The sequence below is a fragment of the Gossypium hirsutum genome, chromosome A12, assembly GCF_007990345.1.
Source record: "Gossypium hirsutum isolate 1008001.06 chromosome A12, Gossypium_hirsutum_v2.1, whole genome shotgun sequence".
NCBI lineage: Eukaryota > Viridiplantae > Streptophyta > Magnoliopsida > Malvales > Malvaceae > Gossypium > Gossypium hirsutum.
The window spans coordinates 93363240-93376984 of NC_053435.1; the positions used below are offsets into that span (position 1 = coordinate 93363240).

At 32.2% G+C, this 13745-nt stretch overlaps 3 protein-coding genes across 10 annotated transcripts; all 3 read right to left on the reverse strand.

Moving 5' to 3' along the window:
• Positions 1-827: 827 nt before the first annotated feature.
• Positions 828-2351, reverse strand: LOC107937858 (uncharacterized). 3 transcript variants are annotated; one of them, XR_001694780.2, is made up of 3 exons: positions 1818-2345; positions 1455-1732; positions 828-1031 (listed from the first exon to the last, which is right to left on the reverse strand). XR_001694780.2 is itself a non-coding variant. In XM_016870847.2 (2 exons), the coding sequence occupies exons 1-2, from the start codon at positions 2139-2141 to the stop codon at positions 1550-1552; spliced, it is 507 nt and encodes a 168-aa protein (XP_016726336.1). In that variant the 5' UTR covers positions 2142-2351; the 3' UTR covers positions 828-1549. The 3 variants fall into 3 exon arrangements, 1 of the variants encoding a protein (XP_016726336.1); XR_001694781.2 differs by having other exon boundaries at positions 828-1043; positions 1818-2324; XM_016870847.2 differs by having other exon boundaries at positions 828-1732; positions 1818-2351.
• Positions 2352-3210: 859 nt separating this feature from the next.
• LOC107937857 (septum-promoting GTP-binding protein 1) lies at positions 3211-5253 on the reverse strand. Its single transcript, XM_016870846.2, has 6 exons — positions 4783-5253; positions 4580-4706; positions 4377-4473; positions 4211-4250; positions 4038-4121; positions 3211-3881 (listed from the first exon to the last, which is right to left on the reverse strand). The coding sequence occupies exons 1-6, from the start codon at positions 5095-5097 to the stop codon at positions 3717-3719; spliced, it is 828 nt and encodes a 275-aa protein (XP_016726335.1). The 5' UTR covers positions 5098-5253; the 3' UTR covers positions 3211-3716.
• Positions 5254-6271: 1018 nt separating this feature from the next.
• On the reverse strand, positions 6272-11067 carry LOC107937862 (glutamate receptor 3.4). Of its 6 annotated transcripts, none has more exons than XM_016870851.2 (7): positions 10899-11067; positions 9988-10404; positions 8227-9575; positions 7802-8079; positions 7489-7520; positions 6970-7379; positions 6272-6860 (listed from the first exon to the last, which is right to left on the reverse strand). In XM_016870851.2, exons 2-7 carry the CDS (start codon positions 10301-10303, stop codon positions 6393-6395), a joined length of 2853 nt encoding a protein of 950 aa, XP_016726340.1. In that variant the 5' UTR covers positions 10304-10404; positions 10899-11067; the 3' UTR covers positions 6272-6392. The 6 variants fall into 6 exon arrangements, with proteins under 6 accessions (XP_016726340.1, XP_016726342.1, XP_016726341.1 ...); XM_016870853.2 differs by having other exon boundaries at positions 6272-6885; XM_016870852.2 differs by lacking the exon at positions 10899-11067 and adding an exon at positions 10617-10879.
• Between the last annotated feature and the right edge of the window lie 2678 nt (positions 11068-13745).

Genomic DNA, 13745 nt, shown 5'->3' on the forward strand with positions numbered 1-13745 from the left:
AATTTTATCATTATTAATTTAATATTTTATAAATTATAAAAATTTAAATGAAAATTTTTTAATTTTAGAAAGTGGGGTCGTGAGATCCCCTAACTTCGCAACTGTCTACTTTGTTGATTGACTTCTTGTACGTCCAAAAATTATAGTATTAAGACAAGTAATTTATGCTTCAAATCTCGTTGTTCCCCCAACCGTAATTGCGAAGGCAAAAACTTTTGGGAATGGAAAAGTCCGCAGTGACACCATTGTTGACATATTTTTGCAAATTAAAAATTCAGCTGGCATGTATGTTGCTGCCATGCAAGTTTCAGCAATATATCTTTTTACTTGAATAATAGAAAATAATGTTTATATTGAAATTAATTAAGATAGCGTCCACATCGGTGGCATTTTTTTTTTTAAGTGCGCGACTTTAAATAAATTAAACTTGGAATGCTACGGAAACCCATTTTTTAGTATTTGGAAAAATATATTTATTAATTTATTGAGCTGAGTCACTACCTTAGTTTAATATTATTTGTTGTAGAAGGATTCATGTGGATTGTGGAGACAAAATTTTATTTATATTATCTTTATAAGCCTACCATTTCTGTCTTTTAAACATTTAACATTTGTAATTATTTAAAATATAAGAGCACTTACTATCTTTCATGACAATTGATGATACACCTAAACTCTATCCTAATTCTACACGCCACCTATTATAATTTGTAAAAAAAAAAAAAATGCACCAGTCCAAGTTTCATTATTAGTAGTAGCACCTAATTCTTCAAATGTAGTCCAAACTTAAAATTGTATTGAACTAAAAATTAAAGATATAGTTATCATGCGAAAACCCTCAAAATATTCAGCTTTCTAATGTAATATTTTTACAATCAGACAATAGCATCTATAAATCAAAAAAGAAAAATGTAATTGTAAAATTAAAGAAGCCCTCTAATATTTTGGTAGCCAGAGAGGGCCCTTTGGCACACCAAATCTTCATCAACTTATCTGTTGCTTTCCGCCATCCCACCTAATATAGAGGCTCCCTGCATATTCATCTTAAATTTACATCATTATTAACTCTTGAATTTTCACGAAAATATATATACACACAACACAAGCATGGTTAAAATGTTCCAAATTTTTATGTAAAAAAAAAAAAAGATCATTACCTATGAAAACCACACTCATTATTGATAAGGTAAAAAGATGATTCAAACAATAATAAAACAAATGTTTAATTTTGAAAGATAACTTGTCAACTTAAAAAGTCTTGTACAAATTTTCATTCAATCTTTCCTGCTACATGACCCCTTTTTTGTTGAATTTATGATACATCTCCTACTTATTGTCATGTTCTGCTGAGCAATTTGACCAAGATTGTTTTTATTTATACACTGATTAGACAACTAATATAATCCAAAGAAGACGAGAATGTATTATTGAGTAATTAGTTGGAAAGTACTGACCTGAATCTTAGTTTATTATACTAATTTGTTATGATAAAAAAGTAAATTGGAGAAGAGATATGGGATGGTTGGGGCATTCTATTTCTCCGACTGGATCAAGCCCTCTTCTTCCTACCCATACCAGCCGCTGGTCTTTTCCCAATGATTGGAGTCTTGCTAGATTGTGGAACCAGCCCCCGTAGCATGGCTACAACACCCGCTCCCATGAATACCCAATACAACTGCAACAATTTTTCTGATGCCTTGTGCGATCCTATCAGCTCTCCTAATACAGCACTCTGAATTTCACACCCTTCCATGTTAACAATTTACTTACTGCTACGTAATGTTTGATATATGGAGTAAATGAGTGTGTAGATTTACCACGGAGGTGATAACAGAGGCGCCATAGATTAGGCAAGTGTTGTTAAACCAAGATTTGGATGCTAGAATCCCATAAATGTTAAGTAAAGCCAAAGGCCATTGGAAAGTAAGCTCCAACCAAACCAGTGCCACGAAGAAATGAGGCTTGTCCGCCATCAAATAATCTTGGAAGTCATCGGAGTAGCATTGTTTCAGGTGAATTAGCGCCTCCGGGAAGCTGGTTTCCGGCAACACTGTCTGGGCACATATTAGAGGAGCCATTAGAAACGCCGCTAGGAACGCCCCCAATAGCAGCGTATCTACCACTTTGCATAGACTTCCCATCTCTTTCAATTTGGTTTTCTTGTTCTTTGATGAAGATTTTCAGAAAAATGAAGGGATTGGATGGAAAATGGGGGATTTTTGTGAAATATTTTTAAGGTTTGAAATGGTCGACGCTGGCTTTAGATTTGTGCCTACCTCCAATCCCCCGATAATTTCTATGCTATTAAAAGTTAAATGAACAGTAGAGAACTAAGAGTCCCCTCCCATGCCTTCAATGTGTCGAATCATACCATCTACAAATAGTTGCTTACATCTACATATGTGAAATTCAAGATCCACCATGTAGATTTTGATGTAATAATACACCCAAAATAATTATCTAATTTATTGTCGATGAAGTTAAAATACTATATGTGTTCTTAGTTATTAAAAAAACATAAGATTACGCTTTACTCATTAAATATTTAAAAAATTTTGTATGATCACTACATTATGGTTATTAAATCGGTATGACTGCAAGTTAATATCACCATATACTTTGTTTTCTTTTTAAGCAACTCAATTTTTCTTTTTTCTTTTTTCTTTTTTCTTTTCCTTCTTTCTTTTTCTCTCTTCTCCCTTTCATAACCAGGGGCGAAGCCGGGGGCTGGCATAGGCCCCCCTAAAATGTGAAATTATTATTTAGGCCCTTAATTTTTTAAAAAAAATTTTAAATTAGTAAATATAAAATTTCACTTTAGCCCCCTAAAATTATAAAAATTTGATTTAATCATTTACAAATTATAAAGATATAAACTATAAAAAATTAAAATTTCATCCGCCCCTAAAAAATTATTTTCTGAAATGATGATATTAACATGTCAAATTAGCTTGGCATCATATCATTAAGACTTATCATAATATAATAAATTGATAACATTAGTAATCATATAATAATTTTTAAAAGTTAAACAAACATAAATCACTAAATTTAGAATTTATCCTTTATTTAACCTCTAATAGATTCATTAAGTATTATCATAAATTTTCACTTTTACTTTGCAAAAATAATTATATCTTTAAAATATTGGTTTCCCATTGTTGTTTTTACTACTTGGACAAGTTTGCTCAACTGAATCACGCACTGATCAGCAGTAGAATACGATGAAACTATTTATTAGCGATTTGCATTTTGACCCAATGATCATCTAGACCTTTTTTCTTTTTAATATCATTTGAAACTTAAGAATAAGAAACTAAATTGCAAAGATGGAGATTTGTACTCAAACCTGCAAACTATCATTATTTTTTGGGAGGGTCGAACTAAATATCATTATATTACGACAACTTGGAACTTGCCTGCGGGATATCAACAAAGGTATAACTATGTATGATGCAGGTTACATAAATACAAGGACTTCCTTAAATATGCTTAGTTCCTTGCAGCTTCTTACTTTTTCCTTCTCCTATCATAACTGTGGAGAATATGGAGTCTCCAACAGTACTGCTCCGTCAAACAACTCGAATCATCACTAGACCATTATTACTTCAAATAATAAAAGACTTCAAATCTGGTGACCGGTTGGCTAAGGATCAATCTCTTTGGAAATTTGGGCAGCTTTTTTTTTTTCTTTTGTGTGTGTACAGAATGAAAATTTAGAAATCAATGATGGGTTCTCCAATGGTAAGATTGCGTTCTACTGTCCATGGCAGATCAAATAACTTGGCAATAACGAATTTGAAGATCTTGTTTACATTGATGTTGTATGTAGCACTTGAAAAGAATAGTGTAGCATTTATAGCCTTTGCATATGCTCTTGCCTGTCATAAATAACAAATCAAAATTCAACATCGATGACAGAGCTGTATTTACATACAACTATCCAATGTTCCTAAAATGGTTCCATTAAACAAGTGGAATTTGTTCTGTTTGATTGATTGATTCAGACTTCAACAAGAATGGTAACACAGATATACCTGACTGGCTATCGTCCATTGCAAATCAATGGGAAGTTGGATGAATTCATCAAATTTGGTTCCTATTAAAATTGGTATTGCTGTCTGCATCATCAAACTTTGCATGATCAGGAATATGAAGTTTTCAACAATGGTATGGTATGATAAAAAAAGTAAAAGACAGAAGTGAAAACCTGATTCCATTTCCTTGCTTCTTGATACCAGCTTATGACACTGCAAACCACAGAATATAAAGACCCCTTCAATTTAGAATACTACCCAGATTTTGAAGTTCCAGGAAAGACATTGTTGATTGAAATATAGAGATTAGAGAATGGAGTCAATGGTTGAGGATCATACTTGTTTAGAGTACATCTGCTTGTTAGATCAAACATGAATAGAATTGCTACAGATTCTTGGCAAGCCTTTGGAATATGATCCGGAGATTTCTCAGCTCCTGCATTTTCAATTAATAAATAAACGAGTTGTCAGTTTTGATGCATATATATATATGTAAACAAAATGAAAACCTGAACTTTTTTGAAGAAAAAAAAATGGGATACCGTCAACTTCCCAGATGCTGTAATATATTCTGGCTCCTTGTACGACAAATGTTTTATCCATCAAATTCAATCCTTTCTCCTGATGGTCTTCTCCCTGTTCATCTTTCTCATCTCCAATATATTTCGCCTTCAAAACATAAATATGAAAATTATGGAAAGAAAAAATAATGTTAGATATATAGTTGTAGTGTTTAAGAACAGACCAGAAAACTAGTTTTTCCAATTTGAGGATCACCCAAGAGACTGATCTTCAAAGGAACCAAATCGGAGTCCTTAGGATGACACAAAGGGGAGGGCATTAGGTTCCTGGAAGAAGCTATAATACTGCCGTCAGCGGCGGCAGAAGGAACGGCGGGGGTGGGAGCACGCGATAACATACGATACCTAATAGGTTTCCCGGGGGAACAAATGAGAAGTCTGTCCCAGAAACAACAAAAGCAGCGTCGCAAAACCAAAACGCGACGCTGAACTCTGTGCCTAAAGTTGTGTCTAGCCATTCTGGGGCAAAACTGGGTCATAGTTCCTCACTTTTGATGGCCACCTCAATCTAATGTTATTATTATGATGATTTGACCATGAGAAAAAAAAAGAAAACAAAACCCTGGGTTAATAAATTCTCATAATCTTCGATATTTTTGGAAAAGCGCTCCCATTTTCAGTTTCAACTTGCAATGAGACCTTTCTAGCGACGAAATAGTGACTACTTTAACGGAACGGTTGACCGGCATTATGGTAATGGTTGAGTAAGGTAGGGACATTCATTTTTGGACCCTATCACTACTGATTTCTAGATGCTTTTTTATTTTCTCAACCTTCTACTTCTTTCTATTATTATCTTTTTTGTGTTATAAGAGGAAAATAAAGATATGATACTAACGTAATTAGTGCAATTCAAATTTAAATTCTATTTTAATTATTAGATTAATACATAATATTTTTCCTTTAAACTTCTCCACCCTCCAATATTTATGAAATTCTACATTTTAATTTTTAATACATACATATGGGAGGATTTTTTTCCATTATTTTTATTTTATTTTATGATATCAAATTTATTTATACCAATTAATGTCAATTTCAACATTTTCATAATAATTCAATCCTCATATTTTATATTTTATTTTGAATAAATTAAAATGTTTATTTGTTTGAATAACTTTTTTCACTTACATGGGCAAATGTTCTCCATTCATATTAGAAATATGACGTGGTTTTAACTTTTTATTTTTTAATCAATTGATTTCTGATGATTTAATCAACACTTATAAATAATTTATTTTATTTTTTAATCATTTAATATATTACATTTCACAAAATAGATTTTGCTTTTGCTTTTTCCTTGAACGAAATAAAAATGACATAACATTACTTCAAAATTTTTGATTTGGAAAAGATATAACATTTCTCTTATTCTCTACTGAATATAAAAAAGAAAAATATTTCAGTACCATTGATACTGTACTCAATTCAACAACGTGTCAACACTGTTAAATTAACTTCAATGGAATTTTGAAAGACAGAAAATATTGGAATAAATATAAAAAAATGTGAAAACTTTGAGAATCGAAAAAATTTAACTACAAACTTATACAATTCATTGTTGTATGATAGTAATACAAAATGAGGCCAACAATTTCTGATTTTCCTTTTTTTTTTCCTACAGAAAATTGAAAATCAACCAAGGCAATGGAATTCTGATAATTGGATTTATGAATTTTGTATTAATTCAGATTCTATAATATAAACAGATAAAAAAGAAATATTTGAAGTTCCAAATGATCCAATCAAAAATGTGTTTGGATTTTTGTCTCTCTTAGGAAGGTGAACTTGCTTGACCATCTGAGAAACTATGGATGCTAGTCTGTTGTTTATTACTATTACTGTTCTTTCTCTTCAACATCTCCTTAATCTCTTCTTCTTTCTTATCTACAAAGTCAATAATCTGCTTGAAGCTTGTTGAGCGGATGGACCGTCGACTTGACCTCGACGGTTCGATCGTCTCAATCTCACTTTCCTCATCTTCGGGGCTGAATCTGCGGTACTGTGTAAAGACTCTACAGCAGAATATGGTAAGAGCCAGTACGCAAGCAATGCCACAAATGAGGAACAGGCCCCAAAAGCTGTTAAGGGAAAGTTGGTTCTCGTCCACTTGGTTGACCTGACTCGAGCAGTCGCTGTGTGTCAGCCATTTGTTATGGATTTTCTGGAGATCCCCGTTTTCTGAGAGTTGGAGGATAGCAGTTGACATATCAACTGCAAGAGGGGAGTCCCTTTGGAAAGCCTGAAACCATGAATGACAATGACAACTACAATGGATTACCTTTCGGAAGCGAATAATTAGAGTTGCATTGCCATAAAATCACTGTAGGAAGTTTGATGTTGATACTTACAAAGCCCCATCCGCTCTTTGTAAATTCTGGGCCAACTATCCTGTATAAACAATTGGTGTTTGATAAGAAGAGTTCGACATAAGGAAGCTCATCAACGATGGCAGCTACACCACCCTTCTTCGGTCCAAGCTTAAGGGCTCTGAGATATGCTTCTGGATTTTTTAACTTAACTATCCTAGATTGTGCTATATTGAGCTCGTCAACCAAATAGTTCAATGCAAACGAACCATCTTGGATTCCAATAGGTTCAGTACTTGAGATCAAGCTATCAATCCCTTGAATCCCTGATGTTAGCTGCTGCACAGTAAGTATCGATGTCAAACTAGCAGTGTAGCTCGAGTTAATAATCAGAACTACAAATAGCCATATGATCAACACCATTCGTCCCAAAGTGCTCACTGTGTTTTCTCCTGCATTAAGCCGAATCAAAGAGGATTTTACAAGTTTCTAGCACGGATTTTTGTAGAAGCATATTATTAATATAAACAGAATTCATAGGGAGTAAAATGATTTACTTACTGTGCGAGAAAAACATCGTTGAGAAGCTAAACCTGGAATTAGGGGGGAAATGTTAATATAATCTGTCTAGTGAGCTAATAGAAATTAACTCCAATCAACAGCAACCATACAGAGTCATAACAAATCCAAGCCTGTTGTTGCACCTCAGCGTACATGCATGGAACCATGAAATATGATGCACAGATAAAATGTGAACTCTCATAAAGATTTATGCTATGATTTTCACAATATAACACTGTAATTTATAAGTTAAATTTAATATGATGGAGCCATCTACTGAAAAGAGGGTTGCTAATGAGTTAAATATACTAACCAACAAATTGTTATAAGCTGTCGTCTGGGAGGACCACGAAATTCACTGTTTATCCGGTGCTCAAGAATCCACACTACAGCTCCAACAAAAAGAAAGAACATAGCAGTGACAAGCCACATTTCTGCAGTAAATGGCTTGAGGAATGCCCAAGGGTTTGACTTTGCCTCTTTCACCGGTGCAACAACAACCAGTCCAGATTCCATATAAGGCTGTGTAAAATCTACAATCTTTGTCCTGTTCGTGACAATCGTAATATCTCCAACAGCAGCATCATATACCTAAAATAAGAAAGGAGCAAGTCAAGATAGTTACTAGCCCCTCGATTTTTAGTAGGGAACCGAAAGTCCAAAACATTCACACAATATCAGATTAGCTATATCCAAAGGCCTATCATCTAAGTTATACCAGTTAAAGCTGATACTCACATTTTGAGCAACCCTACTGACAAGTTCATTATAGCTTGGGTTTCTTTTACCATCTCCATATAACATATATGTGTGAGGGACAGCATATGGGAGCAAGCTAATTGCAGCTTCAAAGACATCAATGCAGTATCCTCTTACACCCTGAGGACTCTTGTCTTTCGAGGCAAACTCCTTATAACCCACTCGGTTGGGGACAGCGATTCGCAGAGGCTGCCCATTGTTAGGGAATACCCATCCCCTCGGTGTTGAGGTAGTATCACCAGGCCATATTACACTGTAAAGATGTTGACTGCCAGTAGAGATATTGGGAGGTTTCGTGTATAAGCTCTCCGGGGGAACAACCGATAGATGAGAATAATTCGACCAGTAACCAATTCTACGAGTTCCGGTTCCCACAATATTAAGAACATCATATGCTGGATGAACTAAATGTTTGTCCGGATCAAACTGAATCTGTCCACTTACACCAGTGAAGTTCATCCTCAGAAGTGTTTGAAGAAGTTGTTCACCGCCATTAAACACACGAAGGGATGCTAGATGCAGCATGCTGCCATTTGTATCATGCAATTTCGGGTCATAAGAGAAAGATAAATTCCCACCTTCGTTGAGAAAACCATCAAGGGCATGTGCAGCCAACCAAACCGAATCATAAGCATAAAGCGCATATGAATTGAAACCTGCATGACCTGCACTTCCCTTATATTTTAGGGTGTTCCACTTAGACATAAAACTCTTCTTGAGATCAGTATCAGGGGTGTAATGGCGGAGAGCAATAACCCCTTGCAAGATATTCATTGTGTTGGAATCAACTGCGTCCTTTGAATCTAAGTATGAAGGAAGCCAATCTGTAGCAATCCAAACATAGCCACTACCCATCATATTAAGAGCCTTAGCAACAGAAAAGATATTCAGACCAGTATCTGGATTCACATGAACTACATAAACACGAGACTCCATCAGGTTAACCTCCACAAGCAAGTCATTAATCTTACTTTCGGTGTCTCCAGGGCTGAAGGCGGCCTTATAAGAAATCTTGGCACGTTTTTTGGCCAGGGCATCACCCAAAACAGAAATCCCACTTCTTCCATAATCATCATCCACAAATATCGCTATTACTTCCCTCCAGCCATAATAGTCAACTATATCAGCAATCGCATACATCTGGAAGTGGTCGCTTGGTGTAGTACGGAGGAAATATGGATACTGCATGGAAGAAAGAGTAGGGTCTGTAGCTCCAAATGAAAGAAGAGGGACATGAAGCTCATTAACAACATGGGAGATGACATGAGCTATTCCAGACGATTGTGGACCAATTGCAGCAACAACATCACTTTCCATTAGCTGCAAAGCTGCACAAACAAGGACAACAGGTTAAAGTTAAGTTACTAATTAATAAAAGTTGTTCAAAATAGAACAGCAGTCCCAACTAATGGATTTCCAAGTATCAGACAGTTTGGGAGGCACAAAAAGTAACTGCAGATTTGTAGCATTGTTGAATAAACATATGCATGATGACAGACAAAATGATATTCTTACCCCATTCTCACTGTGTCCCACATGGGTATCTCCTACTCTCAGGAAATTACTTTATACACAAAAGAAAGAGCCATTGGCTTCCTTATACCCTTTAGAAGATACTGATTTTCTATCTACAACTATAGCCCAGTTTAATTGCTTAAAAGAAAAATACAATCCAGCAAGTTTAAACAGACAAATGGTTGTTGAGATGAATAAAAAGTTGCAGGGTATAGAAGAAAATACCTTCCATGGTTCCAATAAATCCACTGCAGTTTGTGTCGCTTATGAGGAGTTTCAATTGTACCCCATTAAGAATGGTGGGATCAGAATTGACATCATCAACGGCAGCTTGAATTGCAGGCTTTGCTGCTTCTCCAAGTACTGAATTCAACGTGAACAAAGCTCCAATGTTTATAACTTTTGGCTTTGAAGAAGAATTTGAAGAAGTTGACACATTTCCAGTGTCGCAGACAACTCCTGGAGGGAAGCAGAGGAACCAAAGACTCAACAAAATCAAACTTCTTGTAATGAATCTTGAGATCAACAAGACCTCCTCCATGTCTTGTTCAGACAAAAAAAAAACTAAATACTTGGTCTTTGAAACCAGACTAACTGAACTTCTGCCTCAAACTATCATGAATTCAAGATTCCAAGCACCACCTGCAAACAAACATGAAAAGCAGGAATCAAGAAGAAACCCCTGCAATTCTGAGTATGAAACCAACATGGGGTTTTGCTAAAATTTTCAATAACAAATAAAGAAACAAGTATGAAAAGAACAGCAGTAAGGGTTTTTAATTTTTTTTTTCCTTTCTAACCAAAAAAAAATCTAACAGAAAACGATTCCCTAACCAAAGCTATTAAACACTTACAAGGTCCAAAGCCCAAAGCCATGGTTTATTATTAGACAGCTCTAGAAAATGTTAATAAAACCCAAAGTATATTCACAAGAAGAATACTTGGGTTTTAACATAATTTTATATTGGCGTTGTATGGTTGATGATGAAAAGAAAATAGTAAAAATAATAATAATTTTCAAAGTGCTCAGACAGCCAGAGAGAAAACCAACACATGCGAAACCCAATCAGCAAAGAAAAACAATAATTTATGTATATATATAAAAAGGAAAGGAGACATTGCTCTGGTTGAATCACCTTCACAAAAGCGTTCTTAATGTAAAGGCAATTAATAAAATGAAGTAAAGTGAACAGCTAAGTAAGGGAGATTTGTGTTGAAGAACAACTTGCTATGAGCATATTACTCAAAGCTTCTTAAACAGTTTTGCAAGCTTAAGTAAGGCATATGATTCCCTGTCATTTTCAGTGGTTATATCTGTTTCCATGGCTAGCTGCTGTGCCTTACAAATTTCCACCTTTTTTTTTCTTTTTCTTTTTTATATTATATTTCTTTTAATTATCTTAGCCTTTGTAGTTTAGTATTGAATTCTTAATATATTAAAAAAAGAAATAAATAAGAAAGACAGAGATTCTGCTACAAATAGATGCACTATACTCATCAAATCAGATGCTTGAAACTGATATATCTTGTTTACGAATATGCTTTTTATTTTTTTCCCATGGAAAATATGACTAATTATTTTTAGAATAAATAATCTTACTCAAATTATTCATCCCATTATATTTATATTTGCAATTTATTTTATTTTATTAATAAATTTATTGAGTGGTCCAATATTTATGGATTGTCTCTCAATATTTTTTTTTATATGCAATCCAAAATCAAGGGTTTCCTTTTATATTACTGTTTTTCTTTTATTTTATTTTGATATAAAGATAAATTTAGCTTTTAATATTTATTTATTGTCATTTTAGTTTTTTTTTTCATTTTGATTCTCAACTTTTAAAATTTAGTCTTGCTTTTTGATAGAAAAAATAATTGAACTACTAAAATTTTAATAGTACTATCGTGACAACTCATGTTGCATTTTAAATATATTTTCCAGTTAACATGGATAAATTTATTAAAAGTTTTTATGAACTTTTATAAAAATTGTTAATTTTCTGAATATTTTTATTAATTATTTTTAAATTTTTATGAATTATACGTAAACTATCACGCGAGTAGTCACTTTCATGTTGTTAAAATTTTAACAGTTTAGTCAATCTTTTATTTAAAAATAAACAATTTAATTAAATTTTAAAAATTGAAGGTTGAAATGATCCAAAACAATAATAAAAATTAAAATAATAAAATGAATAAATGTTTAGGGACTAAATTTATTTTTTATGCTTTTTATTTTTAAAATATATTTTAACTAAATTAGTCTGAAAGCAAAAGTGGATGGATTGGATTGTAATTATATGAGGTAAAAAGTAGGATATTTCACTTCAATTAAATCGGATAAGAAATAAAATGTTTTAAATTTTGTGTATCAGTTTAGATTACTAATTAATTGAACTATTTTATTTATATTTTATTATGAAATATGAAAAAGATAAAGTAATTGTGTTTGATTTGGAGAAGACCTTGGTGGGTCCGAAGTCCAAACTTGTCGGTCTATGTAGAACACGTGGGTGATAATTATATTTTTCATTTTCTTTTTTAAAATTGTATATTTATCTCAGTAAAAATGAAATTTTTTTGTTTGTTATCACAAAAGAATAAGAAGTAAATTTTAAGCAATTATTTGACTATTAATATTTTTTCTGATATTTGACATTGACAGTTAGATTAATTCAGATATAAGGTATGTTCTTTTATTTATTAAAAAACTTTAAATTTTAGTATCTATCGATAAATAGAAGAACATACATTATTTCTAAATTGATCCAACAGTCAATGTCAGAGATCGAAAAAAAAGAACTATTTGAATTTTAATCCGTAGATTCATGACTTTGAATGTTGTCTTCATTAAAAAAAATTGAACTGTAAAAGAAAATAAGAAAAAGAGTTTTTGATTGGTGTAGACAATATGAATAGATAAAATTATATAGCATCGATTTTAATAAACTTAATAACTTAAATGAAAATTTTTAAAAAAATTAATGATGAAAATAAAACTTTGTTTAATTAAATCACTAAAATAAAAAATTACGCAATTGATGAAGTTTACCTTTGAAAAACTAACTTCAAAATTGAAACTAGTAAAATTATATCCAAGACCGCCGAGAGGGTAGGGACCATGTGTAGGTAGAGTCCTTAAAGTTTATTTTGTCCTGTAAACCCCACCTCTCCTATCATTGATAAGATTTTTTTTTTCCTTTTTGTTTGTATTCTTCATGATAAGAATAATTTATAATCACAAAATTATAACATTTATTTCCAGCTCCAATTTATAAAAATAAAATTAGTATTTTAAAAAAAAATTGAACAATAGTTATAATATAAATGTCGAATTAAATTCAAATAATAATTTTTTCATAATTTTCAATAACCAATTATTTTTCATATATACTAATTTTCTTTTTTTTAAAATGTCCTTAAGATATTGAATAACAAAGTGTTGTATATTCCAGTTATTTTATGTCACTAAAAGGGATTATATTTTGCCAAAATTAATGTCTTTAGAAATTAATCAAAATGTATATCCTTATAATACATACATTTCCTAAATAAATAACTACTCCACTTTTAACATTATATAATATTATTATAAAAAAAATTCCAGAAAGCATGTTATGTTATGTTTTATTTTATTTTATTGGGTAGGGGCCTCCCTATTTAATGTAATTTTGCCATCTGAAAATGACGTCTCTTTTATTTTTATTTTTTATTTTTTTGTACTTGTCTCTATTCTTATTTTAAATAAATTTTAAAATTATTCACTGGAATATTTAATAAAAATTGTTCAAATTCAATGAAATTTCAAACTTGAAAATTGAAATTAATGGAATTTGTAAAACCAAAATTATTATAAAAGCTAAATCATTATTTTAAATTGATGTTGAATATTCAAAAATACATTATTCGATACACCCATTTTCATTTTCGCATGTGTAGTTATCCACAGCAATATTCTCCTAATAATTCATATATATAAA